This window comes from Amblyomma mixtum, chromosome 1 (genome assembly GCF_055824585.1).
Source record: "Amblyomma mixtum isolate Tamu chromosome 1, ASM5582458v1, whole genome shotgun sequence".
In the NCBI taxonomy this organism is placed as follows: domain Eukaryota; kingdom Metazoa; phylum Arthropoda; class Arachnida; order Ixodida; family Ixodidae; genus Amblyomma; species Amblyomma mixtum.
In genome coordinates this window covers 26451275-26475796 of record NC_143012.1, presented here as the reverse complement: position 1 = coordinate 26475796, position 24522 = coordinate 26451275, and the positions used below count along the sequence as shown (strand labels likewise).

Sequence of the window (24522 nt, the reverse complement as noted above, 5' to 3'; positions counted from 1 at the left end):
GTGTGTGGCTGTGCAGTGTGTTTGCCGAGGTGTTGATGGAAGTGCGGTGTCAGCACTGTGACAACTTGCCAGGCTTATGGAAAGGAAACAAACTGCAAACATGTCAAGACCAATTTTTCTATGCGGTTCTCTGACACTAAGCCATGCCAGCATTCAATTCCAAATTGTGATCACGGAGAGTCCTTTTCGGTGCAGAGGTCACACGTAGTGCACTGCACGGGCTCGGGCCAGCCCAAAAGCCCAGGCCTGGCCCGGCCCGCGGGTCGGGCCGGGCCGGGACATGATTTATTTTGCTGGGCCTGGGCTGGGCCCGGGACCGAAGTTGCGGGCCCGGGCCGGGCTCGGGCTTAAAGCTGCGGGCCCGAGCCAGGCTTCGGTCCGTGCAGAAACGGCTGGTGTTCGACTTTTCATTCAATATTGCAGAGTGAAGTGCAGAACTGTGGCATTGAAGTAGCGACACGGATGAGCTATCAGTTATAGTACACGCTGAGCAAAAGACTAAGCTTTATTCATTGACTTATTTATTTCCTTATTTCCACGCCGCGGTGCAGTAAGAGTAAAATTCAACGGGCCTTAATTGGCCATTGATCATTCGCGTTCCGAAAACATACCTATACACTATTAGAAATGCATTAGGGAAGAACAATTAGTTTAGGATGCTTATGGTCTTCAAGCACTTACCATCAAATACTCAAGCTTTTTAGCTTTTCGTTTCTGCTGAAAGGTGACCAGTTCGGCTATGAGCTCAACCTGTGAGATCGCATTCAGTAAAAAAAATGTCATCCTACTGCTTGCTAGGCAGCTTTAATATTTATACTTCGCAGGCGGCAGAATATAACTGATTACAATCATGGGGGAACGCAGAGTAGACTACTACGCGTGTATGCAGCCCTTTTTATTTGACTCTCGAAACTTCAGAGTTTATCTTTGCCCACCTACACAAGATCAGTCTCCAAAAGACGGGCCTGGCGAGAACTACTCTTCATCACTTCCTTCTGGGTTAAAAAGAACCAACTTTCTTTAAGCCAAACTGCGGTTTCAGAACCTTTGTCGGCCAGTTCCTTATCGGTGTAGTAGCAGTCTACTTGCTCAAACGGGCCGGGCCGGGCCTGGGCTGGGCCGGGCCTGGGCTGGGCTTCACTCCGGGATTCCCGGGCCGGGCCGGGCTCACTAGAGCGATAATTTAGCGGGCCCGGGCCTGGGCCGGGCTCGGGCTTCAGGTCGCGGGCCCGGGCCGGGCTCGGGCCTCAAATTCAGGCCCGTGCAGTGCTCTAGTCACACGTTTGAATCAACTGGCATGAAAAAAATAAAAAATTTTCAAATGTTGTTTTTCTCATCAATAAATGCACCTTTAGCTGCTGAAAAGCATCAATGCAGACCACAAACAGCCAAGCAATCTAATTTACTAAGAACAAAAATTGTATCGAGTTTTCAAAGAGTCACAGAGGCATGCATAGGCACGGAGCCAACTCTGGACAAAATGGGCTAGAGAAAAATGTTATCACCATAAGCCCTGTATAGAGTAGAGTCGAAACAAGGGGGTGGGAGAGTGAGAGAAGCTTTAATAATGAGCGCCGAGCAGTCACCTCCCGTAAGGGTGAGAGGCGCCGGCTGACTTGATGTTGGTCTTGATGGCACTTGGCATCTTGCCTCCAGGGTGCACTGGAAGAAAGAAGGGCACTCACTTAAATACTGTCCTCCAGCCTCGGAGAACACTGCATCAACACCACATGCAATGTTTTACATCAGATTCTTCTGGTCGAGCAAGTTTCCAGAAGGTATGAGGTGTGCTGTAGTCAGGCACCAACAAAAACGATGGTTTCACTGTTTGTGGCATTTAAAATGTTCAAGCAACTAGCCATCCTTTTTTGCATTGCTAAGTACCAAAGTACACTTCAGAACACTGTTCTCCCATTCTACTTGATTGGCACGCAAACAGTAAAAGCTTGTAATCTCAAGAGGCCATACAAGCACTCAGGTTCTTTCCAGTTATAAGCAGAAAGAATCCTGCATAGCTATGTTTCTACCTTACAAGTGATCATACTTTCAAGTTAGCTTGCATCACAGAGATTATGTTTTTGGAGGACAGAAGCGAAATGTGTACTGAACATCAATTTTTGCTTGCCAACCTTAACACGCTCTTTATCCAGAACAGCAGAAGTGCTCTGTGGTGACTAATGTTATCAGCACTAAATGTGGACCTGTACACCTCTGGTCGGCATTGGCTAGCAGAGAAGTTGCCTTTAGCTGTCTAGACGGAGGCAGCTGTCAAGTGCCAGATGGTCATTGACATTGCTCCATTGGACAGTGCCCCCCCCCCGTCCCCATTTGTTGGCCACATAACTGTTTCAGATTCACTGCGGTGGCAAGCACATGTTGAACGTGGTGCTTACTAGAGAAGGCCTTGGCACCTCTGGGCTGAGCTGTGGGCAGTGGGGACTGGCTCTTGGGGGAGCCAAGGCTGGGCCGCAGAACTTTGCCGGTGCTCAGGGCACCAATCAGGGCATTGGTGTCTGCCAGGGAGGATGTTTGGGCAAGGGCACTGCGTTGACCTGTAAAGAACAGAGGTGGCAAACCTGTTATAACTGCAGGTGATGAGTTAATCCCCATCGACGGTCATTCACACATCTGGTGGAAGACCCCCTTCGTTCTCCCCGTCCCACATGCCAGCACGTACTTGAAGCTTGGCCTGTTATCACTCACTCAAGAATCGGAAAAAATCCATTCCAGTTTCAAAATGGATGAACAGGCATATGTGTGGTTTTATGAAATGTTTGTGTGCTTTGATACAAATTTCAAGTTACACCTAAGTTTACACGAGATAAAGAAAAAGAGCACTGATTCCATCAGAACATTCATGTTGAGTGCACTGTGAACAGCAAAAGTACTTGGCTGAGAATGTGACAATTTCACCAAATGCTTGAGCTTAACAGTAACACTACTGGAACCTTATAGCGAAAGGAACGCAGTTGCATAAATAAATGAGTGCCTACTGTTATGTATGCTGTGGTACCTCGTTGCTCCGCATGCTCAAATCAAGTGAGGGCCGGCCAACTATGAGAACTAGTAAATGTACACCACAAGGCAGGCCTGGTGAATGGTTTGGTTTGGTTTGGTTTAGACCCCAGGTGGTCTAAATTTCCGCAGCCCTCCACTACGACGTCTCTCACAGCCTTAGTCGCTTTGGGACGTTAAACCCCATAAACCAAACCAAGCCTGGTGAATGGAGCAAGCAATTAACACAAATGAGAACTCACTTGATGTGCTCTCCCAGTCCTCTCGTGTGGTCTTGAGCAGCGTCTCGATGGTGTTAACAATTTTGTTGAGCGAAGCTATTTGTTTCTGAAAGTAAAGAAATGGACAAGTTGAGCACTGTGAGCAAGAAGTATATGAAGCACCATTGAAGTGCTCCTCACAGACCATGACAGCCAATGTTGCAGTGTTCTTTGGCCTGCATGCATCATACACACAATGTGCTCCATCATTCTGTACAAGTCGACAGCAAAGAGTGAATGGATAGGTCTTCGATTCTGTCGGTAGGCCACTCCAAGTTACTTCAATGCCAGCTAGTCCATGTAGCATTTAAGTCGTTTCATCAAACGGGGGCTGCACTCGTGTGCAGACCTTTTGCCTAACCCCTTGCTGCAAGCTACCTGGAAGCAGAACGCATTCAGCATGCAGAGCTGGTCTTCTGAAACCAAAAATTATTCGAAGCCACAACCACTGACAGCTGCGCACACTTGTTCTACGTCTCCAAAGACCTCTACCTTGTTTAATCCAAAAAAAAACATGTTTTTTTGCATTCCAGGTTCTTAAAAGTTGTGCTGGAGTTGGCGGCACACAGCTACCTTAAACTGCAAAACAGTAAGCATGTTTAACGTCCCAAAGCGACTAAGGCTATGAGAGACGCCGTAGTGGAGGGCTCCGGGAATTTCGACCACCTGGGGTTCTTTAACGTGCACTGACATCGAACAGTACACGGGCCTCTAGAATTTCTCCTCCAAAGAAATTCAACCGCCGCGGCCGGGATCGAACCCGCGTCTTTCGGGTCAAGACGCGGGTTCGATCCCGGCCGCGGCGGTTGAATTTCTTTGGAGGAGAAATTCTAGAGGCCCGTGTACTGTGCGATGTCAGTGCACGTTAAAGAACCCCAGGTGGTCGAAATTCCCGGAGCCCTCCACTACGGCGTCTCTCATAGCCTTAGTCGCTTTGGGACGTTAAACCCCACAAAACCAAAACCAAGTAAGCATCCCTACCTGACCAGCGTCCAGAGACATCTGGTTAGCTTTGGTGTTGATCTGAAGCTCCGCAGCCTCCACTTCTGGGTCTGGCTTGGTGCGCAAATAGTCGGGCACCACCTCATGATTGAAGAACTGAATGCGGTTCTCAGTCAGCTTCTGTAAAAGCAATGGCGCTTTTTTGAGCACACGAAGAGCCCGGCGCAAGCGAAAATCAACTTCGCACAGGGTTCAAGCGTTTGGAACCGTTGCGGTACGTACGGCAAGCTCTTCATCTCGCTCGGGGTTCAAGAAGAGAGGCAGCAAAATTCTGTTCCTTAGCGGTGGAGTCTTCTCATTGCGTAGGACTTTCATGAGGGTGTTCAGCTGACCAGACAGGAGGGCGAAACTGTTGAGAACTGACGGCCTGCAAACAGTGCAACCGGCCGACGCAATGCCACAAATAAGAATCCTGTTTCTGCTGCCGCAGCCTCTCGCGTCGCAATCCACTGAACTAGACCAACAAGTCGGTTATACCGAAACAATCGTAACGAGACGCGAAGAACTCACCATTGCAGCGTTTCGTACTCAGTTTCAAGCTTCACTATGAAGCCTGCAATGGAATTCTTCAAGTCCTGAGTCCGGCTGATCATGGCATCAAGAGCTACATCCAAGGCTTTCTCTTCTCTCTGAAAAGAAATGAGTGCGATGCAAACATTCCGAACCTCTGACAACTTAGATTTGCACGTTTCAAGGAGCGGCGCACTTACCTCCATGGTGCAACGAGGTGTTTTCTCTGCTTGCAGCGAAATACCACTAACAAATGCAGAACAATACTAAGCAGTTGTCTCTCCCCAACCAATCGATTGACTGTAAGATGAAAAAACACTACGAAAAGTGCAACCAAACGTGCGCTGCCTAAGAAGCAACCGACACCAACATAACGTTTGTAACTTTTTGTTTTTTTCTTCCCCTTTCTTTCACAAGACTGGATAGATGAACCAGTCTTCCCCTTTGTATCAAAAAGATGGCGCGCGCCACTTTGCCTGACGCAAATTTGTTTTATTTCAAAGCCTATCGGTTATTCGAAACAAAACAAAGTCCAGTTATTTTCTGTTTTTAGACTTATTTTCTACCAACATTCATCACATTTTTATTCGCGCTGCATGTCTAGAGTTCAGAGAAAATTTGTGCAAATAGCGCAAGTACAGACAAGTACAAGTACAGAGTTTTCCAGTAGTGTTTTCTTTCTTATAAGACAAAATTTACTTTACTATAGTAGAATACAACGTTTAAAAAACAAAAAAAACAGCAGTTGCTAACGCTGGGCCACGGTGTCCTGTATTACTCCGCTGGCCAACGGCACCAGTAAACGAAATCATCTTTTTAATGTTTGACTATATCAAACAATCCACGTATCAAAATTCTAGCGCTCAATTTTTTTCTTATGATAAGCTTCTTGTTTAGGTAACAAGAAAAGTTCAAGAAGCGGACTACTTTTTTCTCGGGGAAATCTCTATGCATGGAGATGTTTTGTTTTTATCCATCGTTAGCAAGGGCCTCTAGCGTGGACGGTGGGTGCAATATAATTTGTAGAAAACAACTACAAACCTACCGCCGCCCCATCCCCGGACATTGGGTGCACCCCCCTAGAAAAAGTTCTACGGACGCCCTTGGTGGTTCATCAGAAATGCTTCATACCAACAATGTTTAACTTCTGCACATAGAGCTAATATACCAACTCTCCTGCTTCTGCATGCTGGCTCACACCACAATTAAACCTAACATGACGTAAACCAAACTAAAGGATGATGCAATCAATACAATATTGTCTGGAATTGAAAAAAAGCTTTCTCTGCTGAAACACCCCATTAACTACTAATCCACTATAGCCAAGGGCATGTGGACTGTCTCCTTAGTAACTTCCATCACATACAAAATGAACTGGTGGGCGAGTTGGTCTGACATATCTAGTGAAGGAGCGCAACGGCACAGGGCCAAAGGGCTGTGTTTGTCCCTTTCTTCCCTTTGGCCCTGTGCCGTTGCGCTGCTTCACTAGATATGTTTCATGACATCACCAACTCTGAAAAACCTGGTTTTAGAGCAACCTACCTGAACTTCCTCTCCCTTGGTTGAAACCAGCGCCTGTGTGACAAGAGTGCATATAGCACCAAATTTTTCACAGCATAAAAATGTTCAGAAGAAAAAAATGCATACATACATTGCACGTAAAAAATAAGAGCAGTCCTTTTGAATGTGCACACGTGCCATTCATATATTTACAGGTAAAAATATGAACTGATGGAGAGCATTGGGGCGATGTAAACACTTGAAAGAAAAACAAGTCATCATACTGCCACCCTTAATGCACACATGTACTAGGTCATCAGAAGCTGTGGTGACTGTAGGAGACCTAACCCTCGTTCTCTTGTTTTGCTGGGTGCAGCTCGTTTAGTTCCTCTGTCTCTGTTACCAGTATATGGAACAAACTGGGTTCTTCATATGGTTCCCTCGTCACTTTCACATTCTTTCCCACTTGCTCACAAGAGAGCCAGAGTCGCTTTGAAAGCTGGCTCTTCTTTTTCACACACAAATCTTTCACTTTCATTCCAGCTGTCGACGCTTGCGTTCCTTTTTTACGTTTGATTCCCAAGCACCTCTTGATGGGCGAGCCTCTGACGTCAGTTCCACCCCTTGTGGCCACATTTGCCTGGGCAAGGTTGCTGGCCTCAGTGAACAGGGAAAGTAGCTGCTGCAGCACTGTGCGGTCACGCACATGGCGAAGAGTAGAAAGAACTTGAGTGACCTTAGCTCTGATCTGTGACTTTATGTTGTGCGTGGTCTGCCTAGATATCCTGAGCATATCTAATGCATGGCCCTCAGCAACGTCTTCTGTCATTTGTTCACAGTCTTCCATTTCAGATATGGCAGTGTCTCCTTTCGATTCATCACAGTCCTCCTCCATTTCAGACGAATTTGCACTTGTGGTATCGAGGGCAGCCAAATAGGGTTCATCCCTGTAAGATGCATGGAGGCCATTCTTAACAACACCACTATCACCTAATACCACTTGCTGTTCATCTTGTTCTGGTGGGTGAGCTTCAGCCGATTCCACCTGATAGACACGAAAAAAACAGTTTGTCGCTGGTGCCTCATCCTGTAGTAGCTCCACATATGAGGCAACATTTTCGTGATCGGCAGAGCTGGAACGGTATTTCCGAAGTGCCCTCTGGATATGATTCTTTATATTTACCCTGGTAGGGTAAAAATCCGTACGTGTAGATGAGGGGCATTCCTTGTTGGCGAACAGCACATCTCTAACGTAAATTTTCAAATAACTTTCAACTGCTTCGGCAGAAGTCACGCCCTGCCGTACTAGCTGTGCAATTTTTTTTGCCACATCTGGATTTACAAGTAGGGAAGAGCCTGCACAATCAGCACCAATATCGTGGTTGTGATGGCTTTCTGCGTCAGACATGCGGATATAGTAGCGATGCTGGCGAACCACGGGTTTCCCACTGGCCTCCTCTTGAAGTGCCGCCTTAAGTTGGGACAGTGCTTCCTTTGAAGCATTTTCACGTTCCGCCTTGGCACGCTTCTTTGACAGGTTCAACTAGAATGAAATGCAAAAAAACAAGACGCAAACTAAGCATTGAAAGCAGACATAGAAGGTTTGTTCAATACAACTTTCTAACTTTTAACTTTTAACCTTGAATGGCCAAAATATTAATGAAGAATTGAATGTTCTGTGGGCTGTGGGGACGCATTCGTCCCCTGCGTTCGCTTTCCCGCAACGCACTAGTTCCCTGTGGTTAGCTTCCCCGCAATGCACTCCCCTTAGTTGTGTTACTTTAACTAACAGGGGAGGGCGCTCGCGTCGCAGCGACACCAGCGCCACCGATCTCATAGGGCAAGAGCCTAAGAACCAATATGTTGGTGTAAGACTCTGAAATGGTAAAAGCCAAATAACAATGCATATATAACTAACACTTTCGAAGTTAACGTCACTTCTCCTCATTTTCACTCCTGCTTACTTCCCATTAAGTTCAGACTGGCTTATCGATAACATCAGCTGACATCTCAGAACAGCTCTGTTTGGCATTTTTGCATTCGCATAAGTTGACAATCTCTTCCGAACAAATTAAATAATTTTTTTTTATGTACAACTGCTGCCCACTTGTGATATAATCATGCTAAATATACTAGAAATTAAAGCACTACAAAGATTAGTGTCTTGAGCACTTTCAAAGAGTCTTCTAACAATTGTAAACATCAAACACTTATCCCTTGGATGTCCTTCCACATTATCCTTCCACACGACGTTGCTGCAACCACCTGTCCATCCTCATTTTTGAATTGTATAACTGCCATATTTAACGAATAACATCTTTGTACATAAAGTTTGATTCTATCTGTACCCACCCCTTATGTAATACCCCCTAACTGGGGGGTCTTTAAGGTAATAAAGTAAAGTGAAGTGAAGTGAAGTGAGGAACCAGTTGCATACCAATGCCTAAAGCCAAACTTCATATTTTTATTGCTGCAGAAATGATGGCTGATATCTGTTCAGAGGTCAATGAAAGCCAATAGCATAATCTGGGGGCTCTTAAAAGGCAACTGAAGAGGTTTTAGAACTTGATGAGTTTAAATGTGTGAAACATGCAGGAGAAGCTAACGAAATCATTTTGTGCTAGCATTTAAAATGGTAGCGCGATTGCCGAATATAGCGGTGTCAGGAGTTCAGGCTTCTCTGCAGTGCACAGCGATGAGCTGAGGCCCTAATAATCACATCACGTACGACAATACTACGTTTCCAGTGAAGAAATGCAGGTGAAGGCAGCAGACACCTGGAATTTCAGCGACAATGATGTCACTAGGAGTTTCCCTGCTCTTCTCCAATGCACTGAGGAGAAGCCTAATTTTGTCGCTCTTTTAATCGATGATTATGTCGCCATTTTAAATGCTAGAGCAAGAATTCATTAAACACTTTACCTTGAAGCTTCACAGATTCTAATTTTTGAATAACAACGAATTCTCAAAAAGCATTTCAGCTTCCCTTTAATAAAGGTTGATAGCCGATGAACTATTAGCAACGAATAAAATATGAATAAGAAAAGTAAGGCAGCAACACAAATGCACAAATATATCTCCTAGAGAGCAAATAAAGGTGAGGTTGATTAACACTTCTGTAGAAGAGTCTTCGTGCTTTCGAAGTTACATTACCCTCCACTAGTACAGAGCTCTTCCACTGCCTAAGAAATTGTTATATTTCTGTTCATGGCGTAGTTGTCTTGTCCGCGTTTCATTTCTTCCCGATAGTACAGAGTTGCTAGAACTGCCTGAGGAATCTAAGACACTGCTCTTAAAGCTACAAATCAAAAGCAAGCTAAACTATCTGGCAAAGTGGTTGCATTTCGCCCCGAGCACAAACTTGGCTTTAGCAGTTGGGAAGAGAGCATATTCAGGATAAGGCTCGACTGCATCATGAATACAAGCTTAAAAGATGCCACCCTACACAATAAATGTGCATACCTTGAACTGCGGGTATATCTCCACATGCTTTACATGCATCACTGCAGTGCAGCCCTTCTTTTTTGTTATGTGGCGTTGAACTACCTTTCGTTCGAAGTCAGTAGCTGAAGAGTCTGGTCGTCTTTCCTGCATGAACGAAACGAGAAGCATTATGCTGCATGTATAAACATCGCATGACATTTTTTAAAGTTCTGAGGACATCTCCCAATGCAGAGCAGAACAATTATTCCGTTCTTTATTATGGTAACATTCATAGCCTAACGTATATCGGAATCCCCAGGTGTTGTATTGGGTATTTCCCTATTATTTCCCAATTATCTGAGACGCCTATAACCATGAATTAGCTATAACCATGAAAGAAATGCAATTGTGAAACTAGTACTGGTAATGGTAAAGAGGATGGTGCCAGCAAGAACAGCAAAAGCATTTCTTTGATGTTTTGATGGCTGATGGGTTGAAATTGTATGAAGCTGACACTTCATAGGAGTACACATTACAGCAGTGACCTAGCCAATTCAGGTACATGAATAACTTTGCTGTTTTTATGCATACATGTGCGAACATAATTCAGCATCCATGTGAGACTGCCATTTATTGGCATACTTTGACTACAGAAAGCATCTAAGGCACTCCACCTCTGGCACAATGACTGTTTGTGCCAAATGACAATGTGCAAGAATTGCTTTGTTTTTTTTTTTGTATTTCTGTTAAGTGCATACCATTTGAATACCATTACATGAAAGGAGGCACTGAAAAATTCCGAGGGCTGTTAGCGTAATCAGTACGTACCCTGCAAGAAGTAGCTCATAGGTTTCGCAACATGTAAAAACAATGTGTATATGTGTTCGTGTGTGTGTAAGACAAGAACAGAAAGAACACACATGACAACTGCCATGAACAACCCTGTACTTCATCTCACAAGACCACAAATACTCCCTTGAATATTTAAGCAGTGTTGTGACTATTTTTCAAACAATCATTGCAGTAACTGAAAAGGTAGTTCAGGATGGTGTTTTTTCAAAGTCCACCGAGCATTTCATTCACTGGTCAAATTAGCAGAGAGAGTCCATACAAACACAGCACTGTGGCAGCGTGCTGCAAAGTGGTGTGCCGCCATTAGTAAGCATGCTGTCCGCTGAGTCTGCAGAGTCTCTTGCACACAGCAGCTGAACATTGGTGCTCTTTCTGTCTCAGGGATGGAGCCACCAGTCACGAGGTGAGGGGCACGGAGGAACACATTAAGCAGCACATGCCATTCTGATCCGCCGAGATCACTACAGCCTTCACAGCGCTGGAAACGACTTGTGAAATGTAGTATAGTTTGTCATAGTATGCTTGGCATGGAAAATGAAAATAAGGCAAGCAAATGATTTCATCACATATAATTTTTTTCCGCTGCCAAAGCCCCGAAAATTGTCACTTAAACTGAGCACACCGCATCTGTATGGCACCCGAGCTGTTTCAAGATAGTAATACAAACCTTAAATTTATACTCTCATTTGTATCTGGCCCCAACACACTCTTGTCCTTTCTTATTTCTTAAAATATACCTCCTTAGCATTTACACAGTGAGAAAGTCCATTATCCACCCTACATTCAAACAAGCTGCAAACATTCAAACAAGTTGAAGTCGTACATCTTTGCTCCGTGTTTTGCTCTGTCCACACCACTGGACTAGAACGAACTTCAGTCTACTTCCATAATACACTGACTAATACTGTATAATTAAGCCACAAAACAAAATGTGTATTATTTCTTTTCAACTGCATTTTGTTAACAGTGCCCTACTGTATCTATTTTTATGCTGGTTTGTGTGGTGGATAGTGTAGATAAACATAGAACAAATATGCCCATATACAGAATGTTATAAATAGGTAAACACAAAATAGCCCTGCAAAGAAGACAAACCAACAACAAGCTACCTTTTAGTTCTTTCAAAGCTGCAACTGATATGAGGAAATTTTGAAGACGATCACATTTTGTAAAAACGGTGTCGCCAAGTATCACATGACCCCCCCCCCCCCCCCCCAAAAAAAAAAAAAGAAAATGAGGTAAAACAACAAATGTAGACTTGTTTGTGCTGCGGTGACCAGATGCCTCCCCTCTTAAAGCCCTTGACCACCTTGGCGGTGCCGAGAGAGTTAAGAAGCAACAAAGATTATACGAATTGTGAGGAAAAGAAAGATGCAGTAACTGGATACAAACACATTGTGAGGAAAGGAAGGAGGAAGTGAAAGAAGGAAGAGAGAAAGAGGGACCAAAGTTCTTGATTAATTTTAACTACTTAGGGTTCGTTATGTCCAATGACGTCGCACAGCACAGGACACACGCAGTTACAATGAAATAAAATGCAGTGTTGAAAGCCACTATCATTGGGCTTTAAAATGTTGTAAAAAGCATATCTTTAAATCTTTCTGGCACCACTTGTTATTTTGATTCAGAACAATTTTTCACTAACAGATGATATCTAGGCTAGGATGAGAATGCCTATTTCTTAGTTTTTGAATGTAAAATAACAGCAGTTATTTTTTTTACAGGAATAGAGCCTCAATGGTTTAAATTGTAACATATTAAAACACAAGCTATATTTGTCAAATAAACATACTGTGGACCATGGAATCACTTTGTTTCAAAGACGAAAGGAAATTACACTAATACTAGTCGGGTGGCCTCATTAACACGAAAATGGCACAGGAAATGCTAACGAGCTCATTACTCCGAGGAAAATTGTTTACTCAGCAAGTTGGCATATAAAGGCACCGTATTTGCAATATGAAGGATGCTGAATTCACCTGAGACAAAAAAAAGTCAATGTTAAATGTAGCACGTTCTCAAAAAAAAAAAAGCTGCAAGTTCTCTATGTACAGAATTGTGTACAAAGCTGTAAAGGTTAATCGACCAGTTCACATGGGGCGGCTGCATCTTGAAGTTTCCTATGTTCGATTAAGGTTTATGGGGGTCTAACGTCCCAAAGTGACTCAGGCTATGAGACACGCGCTAGTGAAGGGCTCCGGAAATTTTGACCACCTTGGGTTCTTCAATGTGCGCTGACATCGTGCAGTACACGGGCCTCTAGAATTTCGCCTACATCGAAATGCGACCGCTGCGGCCGGAATTGAACCCGTGTCTTTCGGGTCAGCAGCCGAGCACCATAACCACTGAGCCACCATGCCGGCAACTTTCCTACGTAATTCACGCATTCATACATGCTCGCTTCTAGACTCTTGCACCTTCTTTAGCTCTTGTCCGAAGAGGCAGCCTTTCAGCATATTCTGCACCACCTTGAATGGCATATCCTCCTTAACGACAACGTATCCACGCTGGCTGCTGAAGAGGAGCCTCCCTGCATGAATCATGTGGAATAAAAGGGAAAATAATTCAACGTGTGAGCAACTTGTACAAGACATGCAGCAGTGATAGTTTGTCTCCACGAACCTTTTGGACTGCTGGAACACACAGTTTGGAAAGACACATTGATGGCAGCGAGATCCCGCTGAAGTTCCACGAATGCCTCGCGAGATGGTGCATATCCCGTCCATATGTTTCCTTCTTTCTTTAAATCCAATAAATGTACTCTAAGAATATCTTCTTCAGGTGCTGTTGACGTGACCCCCCTCAAGGCAAGGTGCAGTTCTGCAAATGGACGAAGCTTGCAACGTTACACCTATGAAACACAAAACGTCTTACAAACTTCTGGAAACAGCTACATATAACTACGCGTCAGTGATTGTATTACAGCTTTTTGCATGCCTATCGTGACCTAAAAACACACCTTACACATACAGCCATCATTCGATTGTTGAAACGAGGACCGAAACAGCATGACAGCAGAAATTCAATGATATAAATTATTTACTTATATTCTTTTTTCTTTTTCTCTTCTTTTTTTTTCTGGGAGCTGTGTACAATTAACTTGGAACAATTTTCTCTTGCTGTATGCCATGCTGCCATGTAGAAAAGGGTCGTGGGCCTAGTCAAGCCCATAAAGAGGCTTTTTGTCCATGATCGTCAGCATTTTTGCGATGCTGAAATAAAGATTTGATTTGATTTATCAGTTGTAGGCGAATTCCATATGTAAATCATGTATTCTAACGTCTTATGCACCATTACAAAAAAGAAACGTGCAACTACATTAGGTGCCCATAGCCCTTTAAGGTAAACAAATTGATGACTATCAGATGGCATAGCACGCCATTCGAATGTTGGCATGTGGCAATTCAGGGAGAAGGTACACTTATGTAAATACATGACTGCTACCTTTTTACTCGAACTATTGATGGCATCAATATGTTCTGTGAGAATTCAAATTACAAAAATCACAGCAGACAGCAGAGTGTGCCTAATAAATGTTTATACAGGTTCCTAAGCGGACAGCTGCCATCTTGGGCTGCATTATGTTTGCGCACGAAGCCAGCACAGAACATTGCTTTCGTGCTTAGCAATGCTAAATCAGCAGCCATTTTTTCTTCCACTAGGCGTAAACAATTTTTTTGTGGGGCAAGCGAAACCACGAGCTTCGTTAAGACCCATTTGCAGAGCTGCAGTGTCTCTTTCGCACAGCTGCTCAGCGTATTACATCCAAGAAATACTATTCAGTGCACAACCACGGGCAAGCTGGACAACAAATGAATACTGCGTACCTTGTTTATCTGTACCAGGCACGTGGAAAGTATTGCATGCATTACTAAGAACCACTTCCACACTTTCAACCTGAGTGGAGCTCTCATCTGCAAAAACAAGGCATCACATGAAAGCACTTGAAAGCTGAGAGGCTACTGTAAAATGTTGGAACTTATCACTCTGCTGCTCTGAAGTCAGTGCAAAAGGCAAAAAAAAAATGGTGTACAGATGACATTTAAGAAGACATTATTCGTAAATGATAGAAGCGCAAAAAGAGTAGCACAAAAGACTGACACAAACTACAGGAAACAGCACTGTTGGCAACAAATTTAACTTTCAAAATGATGATCATAAACATTCTAAAAGCAGAACACAGTTGAAGAAAAAAAAAAAGGGAAACAACACAAGACACTATGAAGAGCCATTGTCTAATAAATGGTGACAAAACCTTAATGCACAAAAAAAAAAATTTCTTCACAGTCAAGACAATCAATGGAGCACTCGCACTTGTCACTCAAGAAAACAATGACCGCAGTTTCTGTGATCTCACCTCTACCTTGGATCTGGGCTTTGGGCGATCACATGAGACACACAACACAGCCAGAACCACAAGCATGCACCTTTTAACTGGGACCTTTCGCTTTCTTTTTGATCATTTTTGATTCTTACACTCCGAAAAGTGCTCTTTTAAAATCAGGTTAAGCCCAATTTCTATCCGAAAATGTGCCTTCTGCAGAACACAGCTTTCCAGTTCACAAAGCTCATGACACTGCATGAGAATTAGTGGACATCTTGTGATTATTCTAGAGCGATATTTCCAGTTAAATTGTATCCTCCAGAACAAGATTTAGTTTCAAAACAGCCAGAAAAATACAAAGAAGCTAAAAAACATACAAAGCAAGAAATAACAATTAACGACCTCCACACAACATCCATGAAACTGTACAATAAAAAAAGAGAAAAGCAGCTCAAAATATAATTTTTTTTTCACCTGTTTAGCTTATTAGGGGAGCGCTTAAATATAGAAATTGACAGTGCTTGTACACCCATAACAACATTTCAGCACCAACTAGCCCAATCTACCTCAGTGGTATGGCTCTGTTCAAGCGGATGTTACTGAGACTAATTTTCGAACAGTTGAGCAAACAGGAGCTCAGAAATCAAAGAATGAAAGCAGTACACAGATGCAAAAACAACAGGAATTTCTGCTGTCCCTCTGGAGCAATCCCAAAACAGCTGAGCTGAGGCAAAATAGGTCTAGGGAAGGAACCATGCAACTGCCCTACTTTAGTTTCAGATCAATGCTTTTGTTCCCTTTGTGTCATCTCATGGCTCCCACTGAAATAACACTGCAAAGTCATGCAAATTCCCTAATACACAGCTGCTGATGATGGTGCAGCTGAGACTGTTCAGGCAATTTTAGCTTCAGGTTTGACAACACAATCACAATGCTTCAACACAGAATACCTGAGCCGCCGCGGTGGCTCAGTGGTTATGGTGCTCGGCTGCTGACCCAAAAGACGCGGGTTCGATCCTGGCAGTGGCGGTTGAATTTCTTTGGAGGAGAAATTCTAGTAACCCGTGTACTGTGCGATGTCAGTGCACGTTAAAGAACCCCAGGTGGTCGAAATTTCCAGAGCCCTTCACTACGGCGTCTCTCATAGCCTTAGTCGCTTTGGGACGTTAAACCCCATAAACCAACCAACCAACAGGATACCTGAAACTGCTGCACACAGTACTTTTTCACTCTCAGAGCTCCACATCACTAAATGAACTTTAACAAGCCTTCCATCACTACAACTTTCCTACAGCCTTAAAATGCCATACTGATGTGTATAAGTACACAGCTTCTCTTCTGTGACCACTGAACTCTGGAAGCCGCTGCCTGGTAACATCCATTCTTTACCAATATATAAATTTTTAGAAGTCGCTGTCTCTTAATATTCCCTGGCTTCTGTTAGTGCTTGTAATGGATATAGAATTCTTACTGTCTTCTTCTCCTCTGCCAAATTCCTGCAATGGCCTGACCAAGGCTGCAGTACATAAAAACAAAAAAATAACTGTGCATGCTTGACCGGTGTTCAGCACATGCCTGCTTTGTTTTACAGAATGAAGGCTGCAGATTTGGGAAGCAGGTGCCTGTGTTCGCCTACTGTAAAGATGTCAGTCAACAGTTGTTGCCCTACATGGCAAGCCTGCACATTGCGAAGCAAAACTATCTTACGTGTTGCTGTGCGAGCTTTGCAACCGCTGCCTCACAGATATGCGAGCAACATCACATCAGTTGCAGGCGTCACGGCTAGCACTTGCCTTGTTCACTTGCACTGTGAATGCTGGGAGCGGTGCTTACGGCGCTATTGAACAGCACCTTCTAGATACCCGATGGGCAACTGAATCCAGACACAAAGCAACCTTTCTAATCATCTAAAATAGCTGGCACCCTCGAATAATTCTAGTGTTTCAAAAGTCAGCTTCAAGCGACACATTGTCCACCGGTCAGGCTTCCACTGCGGCCGAGTGTCCACGGACGTCGTGAATGCTTGGATGGTCTATACGCTGGAGATGTCGCTGTATCAGCTATTCGTCGCTTTGCTCTCGGTAGTGGGTTTACTACACGAACCTCTCGTATCCTCTTCTGCTATGCATATCGACGCTGTCTAACTCGTTCTGTCGTGGTTGATGTAACGTTCATCCATTTTTTGCTCCTGTGCACACCTTTTCTGCTATGAAGCCGTAGCCTACCAACGTACACCACTAATTTTTCCGAGTGGAGATGCCTCCTAGAAACATGTACAGGTGGGTTACGGCGAACTCTCTCTTACTGCGTACAATGACCTCTTAGCAGCAAGCATATGTACGCTCGTCCCATACAGTGCACTTCACATCGCTACAAGGTACCAGTCGCATCACAATGCGAAAAACCAAAACAAATGCTGCATACCTTGTTCATCCGTAATAAGCACTTCACAAGGGTCGATGATCGCACCATCGCTGGTTTCTACATCGACTGGCAGTGCGCTGTAGTCTGCGGCGAGAAACAAACAACAAATTATCCGTAAGCCAGGCAGCAAATGTCTCTCTTCGAACACCGTTTCATGCATGGAGGAAGGTTTCATGCCAGATGTGCGACACTGCTGCATGCTTACCGTGATCCATCACAACCTCCTCTGGTTACACTCTCACATCGTGTAAGCCTGCTAAGGCGTAATGCATTTAAAGCAGGCTTATAAAACGACTGCGGTGCTTGTAAATTTCTGCAGCAAATATTAAGCGCACGAGGACAACTGTGAAGCAGACAGCGCCAGAATTCGCGCGCTGCTGTCTTCAGGCTGGATACGGATCGGCCTGGCTAGGTCCGGCTGTCAGTTTCCCCTCTTCACGTTCTTATTTTAGCAAACACCTTTCCTTCACCTTTTTATTTTATTCAGACAATGTTATAAAACTTGTGAGGGGCTATGTGCGTAAAATTTAGTTTCAAGCACTAATCTTTGCAACGAGAATGGATGGCGCACCAAGCGCCCGGAAGTGAAGCAAGTGATCTCACCTCGACAGAAGTCGGCCTTTGGCAGTGCACAAAAACGGGCCTCAGCGCGGTTTTTTCAGTTTTAATTTTCGTTTTCCACTTAGCATTTCGTCTTTTTCCACAGCAATGCCTACCTGCTGCGTCGCCAACTGCATGAGAAGGCCAGCAAAGTCTTCGAAAAAGGGGGTCCATTGCATTGCAATGGGACGACAAGTAGCAGACGACAGGACTGCTCAGCTCTGTGTCGTTCCGTTGCGCGAGCGTCATCAACTCTGCTCTTTATTCTGATGCACGTTCCCGCGCTCCAAGCCAAAGTTATGCCGTCAATGGGTGATAAATTTAAGCTAGAATAAGTGGGAACCTTCAACAGGCAGTGACATTTGCAGTAACCACTTCACCGAATTATGTTTCGACCGAACCGCAGCGAGGGCGAGACTGCTGCCTGGTGAGGTGCCAACGGTATCAAAAGGTATGGTACTTCTTTTTTTTCCTAAGGAGTGTATCAAGTACTGTTTCGTACTGTACCAGTCCCAACCGCGCTGTATAACGAGCGGCTCGAATGCCAGAATTTCCGCGAGTGTCACCTTTTCTTTTCTACGTGGAAATTCGGCTTCAAGATGACCTAGCCTCATCGTCATTCCACTATTGCCCCTTTCGTAAGCTCGGAAGACAAGAGCCAGATAAGAACATGGTGTTTTATGCACGTACCCCTTTGCCGCTGCAGGGTGAAACCTGCATGCCTGTTATCTTCAGTTTCTTTGAAATTACAGGGTTCTGCGCACAATGATCACATTTCTTGCGTTCGCTTGCTTATTCCTTTGATATAACAGCAGACATTACACGACAGCAGCAAAAAACTGAGAACGAAAGGGCGAAAGACCCGACTTTTTGCATTGAAATACACAGCAGACACCGGAATTTTGGGACATGCCGTCCAAATTCCGGTGGCTTCACTAGCGCCTGCTTCGGAAGCGGCAATGCGGCATGCAGCCACCTAGTGGAGACCAGTGGTTTCAAGGAAATGAAAGGCGCAGTGAGTGAGTAATTCGCTCTCTTTTCTATGGCCACCTCAACCGCCTCAACCGTGCGTGGAGGAAGAGAGGAAGGTGGGAAAGAGGTGCCGTAGTGGAGGGCTCTGGACCTCCGGACATGACTCCGGAGTAATCGACCACGGGCTCTGTACGATGTCAGTGTACGTTAAAGATCCTCAGGTGGTCAAAACTATGGCGGAACCCCCTACTATGATACCTCTCTTTCATTCCCGCCTTCCTTCTCTCTAGGTGGCGTTGAGGCGCTGTAGCTCAACTGAAACATAACGAGTGAAGATAATCAGCGCTTATATTGCATTTCAATACAAATTCAATACAAATTATTTAGCACTTGTAGGCTAACACCGTGGCGATCAATGTAATGTCTTGCGCGTCATTTCAGTGAAGAAAACATGCAACCGAAATTTGGCCTTTAACACAGTTTTCAAACCTACATACCTGCTGTTCTACAGCTCCTTGAACATTTGCTGCAAGCCCTGTCCAGAGTTATTCAACAAGAAATATGTAATCAGCAAACCAGAGGCCGCCGAGGTCCACTTCCCACTGATTCCCATGCCTTATTAAAAAGATATTGCTATGAACACAAACAGTGCAAAAAAATTACTGCAATGAACACGTACAATCTGTTCCACCCAACGCTGTTAGCAATTCTTAAAGGGAGGCTTTTTGAGTTGGAAGAGCACTTTCATCGGCATAACATTATCAGCGTAGGTATGCATGAGTGTGCAGCTAAGACGTGTCAACTATCAGGCTGGTTAACTAATACTGAATAACAACCTTTTAATTATTATAGTAACTGGCTCTTCATTTATTGATAGGTTTGTGGGCCGGAAATAATACCCACATCAGTTTTTAGATCTTCGAAAATGCAGTTGGAAAACAGAAACCGCGCGGCTGTACAGAAAGCGATCACCACGCAAACACTTGCATGATGTTCGCGTAAAGAATTTTTCAAAGATAGTCTTTTTGAGACAAACTGATCCCTTCGCAATCATAGCGAGGACATTGGCGGATATCATAGAACTTATGAGAGAAGTTGATTAGTAGGACATTGACGAAAATATGCTAATTAACTTTGAAATTTTAGCTGCTAGGCGCATAGTTACAGTTAGAGAATTGCAGCGGGCCATTAGGGCAGCCAACATCAATTATTAAAAGTGGAAAAATCCAATTGTCCTTAACGCTACGACGCCAGGCATTTCAGCCATACACGCCTTTTTGTGGTTATGGTTATGGTGGTGGTGCGGTCTCTGTAGATACTTTCATGTTCATATACAACAACGCCCTGATGACGAGACGTGTGAATAGCTGCAGGAATTTTCAATGATTTTGCATCAAATCAGTTGGCATGCTATACAGGCTTCGTAATCTGTTGCCCGTTTGGCTCAAGAAGCGACTGTATTTTTCTCTTGTTCAATCTTATATAAATTATTGTCTGTTGGTATGGGGAACTACCACAAAAACTAATCGCGAAAGACTATGTGTGCTCATTCGGAAAGCTGCACGTTTATTTCAGCCAGCAAATTGACAAGCTATAGCTTCTGAGCTTATGATCCGCCACAATCTACCGTCTTTCATGTATTCATATCACCTGAAACTGAGTCTGTATATATATAAAGAGATGACAACAAATTCTGCGGCGTTTTGTAGTCTGTACCTTGATAGAGATACAGGTTATTCATTGCGCCGTACTACCTTACTGACAGAAAGGCCAAGAACAAATTATGGTACACAAACGATCGAACATCAAATTTCAAAGTTCTGCAATTCCTATCCAGATATAATAGCTACTGCAAAAAAATGTTACATCTGTACATCAGTTTAGGCAAAGAGCACGTGCCTTTTGTGTCATTGATGTTCTGGTTTGTCTTTTTTGTTTTGTTTTTGTTAAATATTCCTATGTTTCTTCATGTCGCTATTAAGCAAAGTGCCATTTATTTCTCGCAGCTTGTGCATATGTATATTGCATGTAGAATTATATAATCATCTGATCTGATCGTGATTAGGATGTATGATTATGGCGATATGTTATGTACTACTGCCTCTGCTGCGCCCGGCGAGGCCAAGATCTAGTCAGGAGACCAATAGTCTCCTTTTGTCTTGCCTCGTGGGCAATACTTATATTGCCTAAAAAATGAATAAATAAAATAAAAATAAAAATAAATTTGGGCCGTTAAAGAGACATCCGTTGTTATTCACGAAATCACAACCAGCAAATAAGATAGCACCCATAGACCACTGCATGATCTACCAATACTGGCAAACGTTTCGTGGTAATATAATCAGTCATGTTCTAAAGCAGCCTTTGATTTAGGTCGTTGGGTGACACTGTTAACAGTATCTGGATACAAAAATGCTATGACGCCAAGGCTGTATTCCCTGCAAAACGCTGCTAAAAAAAATGGAGGTACACCTAAGCTCCACCTAAGTGTATGACACGATAGCGTAATGGGTTACTTCCCACATACGCACAATGCCATTCTCTACTTTACATTCATAGATCCATGGGAGTCCTCATTGCACTCCTGGCGCAGTGGTGGAGCGGTTAAAGGATGCGCCACTGCCCTACGATGGCAGGTGCTCCCAGCGGTGGGCCTTGTGCGGCCCAGATTGCTCTGCCCGAGTGACCAATAATTAATTTTAACTGCCACCTGCCACGGTGGGCAGTTTTGCTCACTCTCCAGTGGGCAGGTTGTGATGACGTCGCAAGATCACGTGACCTAGGTGGCCCCCCCCCTGCCTCCTAGATTCCTCTCTGGGCATCACCTACCAGAGTCATGCTAGCGATTTTCTGGACAACGGGGCATTCAACGTTATCGCGTTAAAACTTCGGAATGTTCCACTGCCTACTCAATCCTACTGGTGTCGTATCACATTCATCGACATACGCACGCTAAATGAAATTTATTGCTCTCCAGTTGTCAGCTTCTTCGAGCGCTCAGCCGTTTCTTTTGACACGCCCGGCAGGCTTGAAAAAGAAGGGGTCCCGTGCGACCAGTTTTCTCAACTCTTACCTTCGATGTTTTCGCATAGGTACATAGTCTTGCGGGTGCGTGAGAGGCGAAGCGGTGTAGGCCCGAGAATCAGGAACAGCCGCGTTCAGCAGGAACGTCCGAAGATTCACGAACCAGCACACTTCTTCGTCGTTGTTGTTGTTGTTGTTGTTGTTGCCTTGGTGGCATGGCACATCTTCTTCTTCTTCTTCTTCACCTCTTTATAATGGCACATACCCACGTGGGGGGATTGGCCAAGGTGTAGTGGCATGGCACATACTTCTTCTTCTTCACCATACAAAAATGGCACATACCCACGCGGGGGGATTGGCCAAGGTACGGTGGTGAATGCCAAGGGGGAAAAAAAAGCGGGAAAAAAGCGAAGAAAAATAGTGAATGTTTGAAATTAGAAAATATGTGTGAATTGTTAAAAATTTAATTAATAAACAAATTAGATATTCCAGGAATCAATCAAAATACGCTTTTTGGACATTAGGTGGAATTTTATATGGATTTAGCAGGGTAAACGACCAGTTGCAATGATGTAATCATGAAGGTAGCCGCAAATAGAGCTTAACGAGAAACCCGTGGCGCTCGCACCAAACGAGAGCAGAACGGGTAGAGACAAAGGGAGACCTAACCTTGAAAGAGGGATTTCCAAATACTGTTTTCTCTGAAATGCGAACCGCCGGCAAGAGAGGAGATAATGGTCAATTGTTTCGACTTCTCTGCATGTGTTACAAAGGTTTGTCGTAGCGAACCCGCATCTGCATAAGTACAAGTTGAGGTGGGGGATTCTGCATCGCAAAAGCGTCATGGACACTTCACACCGCCTTGTCTTACATGAACGGACATTCCATGGGAACTTTAAATGTTGAAAGTCCGCGGTATTCAGCAACGGATCACCCAAGCTGGCTGATATATGTTGGAATCGCTGGAAACGGGAGGTCTCCAACATAATAAGGTGCGGTACGGGATATATTACAGGGGCAGTGAGAGCTGACCTGGCCAATAAATCAGCCACCTCGTTGAAATAGATTCCCGAATGACCAGGTACCCAGACAAAGCGGACCTCCTTTACTGTGCGCGGAACAAAAAACCTAAGGGAACGCATCAATAGAGAGGTGCCGGAAGTTTGGAGAGAGATTAAAACTGAAAGGCAGTCTGCAAGGATAAGTACCCGTGCTACATGCGACGGAATTTTAAAAAGAGCCAAACCAAGTGCCAAAAACTCTGCAAAGAATACAGAAGTGTAATCCGGGATACGAACGGAATAGCTGAAATCCAGATCCTGTGAATATATCCCAATTGCCGCCTTCTCACAGCTCCCGGAAGCATCAGTGGAGAGAACAGCATGATGAGGAAAATGCTGTAAGTGCTCAGCCAGAAGACCATTTAGGATATTTGCGGGCATGTTTTGCATGGGGCGGAAAGATATGGTCGTAATAGAAGACGGGATCAGCCTGCATGTCAGCAACTCGTTGCAAGGAGGTCAGATCGACCTGAAGCGGGGCCAACAGGTTCTGCGTAAACCTAACTTGCGGGAGCTGATAACGTGGCCAATGAGAAGAGAAAAACAGGTGTGGGTGGGATAGGAAAATGGGAGTATTAACACCGGGGGCCGGGTCAAAGGACCTGAGGAAAGTACGCACCGTGAGTAGTTGGAAGCGGGAATACAGATCGGGAATACGGGCTTCCAGATAAAGGAGAGCATTGGAAGACGATCTTGGGAGCCCTAGGCATAGCCGTAGGGCACGCCTTTCCAGTAAGGCTAAAGGCTGCAGCTTATAGTTTGCGCTGCCAGAGAACAAGACGCAACCGAACTCCAGAATTGGTCTCATATAAGCCTTATAGAGGAGAAGTAAGGTGTCGCGACGCATGCCAAAATTTTTATTGCCTACCCGTATCAGCCGGCCTAGAGCACGTTCGCCTTTAATAACATTATTTTTAATATGCTGGCGCCAGTCCAAACTTGGGTCGTAAGTTACACCTAGGTATTTAACCGACTCCACCTGCGGAATTGGGGTGGAACGGTAGACTAGCGAGATGTACAAAGGGGTGTCTGGAGGAAATACCAGCACGCCACACTTGCTAACATTAAGTGATAGACTAATTTGGTCCAACCAATCTTCAAGAGCAAACAGGTATGCCTGCAAAGACTGGTAAAGAGCATGAATATTCTTTTCTGAGGCGAAAAAAGCTATATCGTCTGCGTATACAAACACTCTAATGTTGGGATGAATGGGAATGTCTCGAACCAATATGTTAAAAAGCAGCGGTGACAGAACAGATCCTTGCGGCACACCTCTGGATTGGACATAGGTATTAGAACAGAAAGATCCGTCTGTACAGAAGAACATCCTGTCTTTTAAAAATTCACAAATCCAGGCATAAATGTAGTGCGGTGGATGTAGCTGTGCAAGTTTGTTAAGAAGGACCGTGTGTTCCACGCTGTCATAAGCCTTAGCAACATCAAGTGTCACCAAGGCCGAAACTTCCCTCTTGCGCATCGAAAGTCTGATTCGGCTTTCGAGATCCACATGCGCGGTCCAAATGGAACAGCCGCGACGAAAGCCAATCTGCGCAGA

The 24522-nt window shown here is 44.4% G+C and overlaps 2 protein-coding genes across 2 annotated transcripts; both read right to left on the bottom strand.

Moving 5' to 3' along the window:
- Nucleotides 1–1542: 1542 nt before the first annotated feature.
- Nucleotides 1543–5240, bottom strand: MED8 (mediator complex subunit 8). Its single transcript, XM_089546440.1, has 7 exons — nt 4988–5240; nt 4788–4906; nt 4500–4644; nt 4257–4397; nt 3258–3342; nt 2394–2552; nt 1543–1662 (listed from the first exon to the last, which is right to left on the bottom strand). The coding sequence occupies exons 1-7, from the start codon at nt 4991–4993 to the stop codon at nt 1583–1585; spliced, it is 735 nt and encodes a 244-aa protein (XP_089402566.1). The 5' UTR covers nt 4994–5240; the 3' UTR covers nt 1543–1582.
- Nucleotides 5241–6457: 1217 nt separating this feature from the next.
- LOC149365817 (uncharacterized) lies at nt 6458–17730 on the bottom strand. The gene is made up of 7 exons (XM_089546521.1): nt 17516–17730; nt 17311–17394; nt 14390–14476; nt 13185–13382; nt 12956–13092; nt 9750–9875; nt 6458–7830 (listed from the first exon to the last, which is right to left on the bottom strand). Exons 1-7 carry the CDS (start codon nt 17523–17525, stop codon nt 6631–6633), a joined length of 1842 nt encoding a protein of 613 aa, XP_089402647.1. The 5' UTR covers nt 17526–17730; the 3' UTR covers nt 6458–6630.
- Between the last annotated feature and the right edge of the window lie 6792 nt (nt 17731–24522).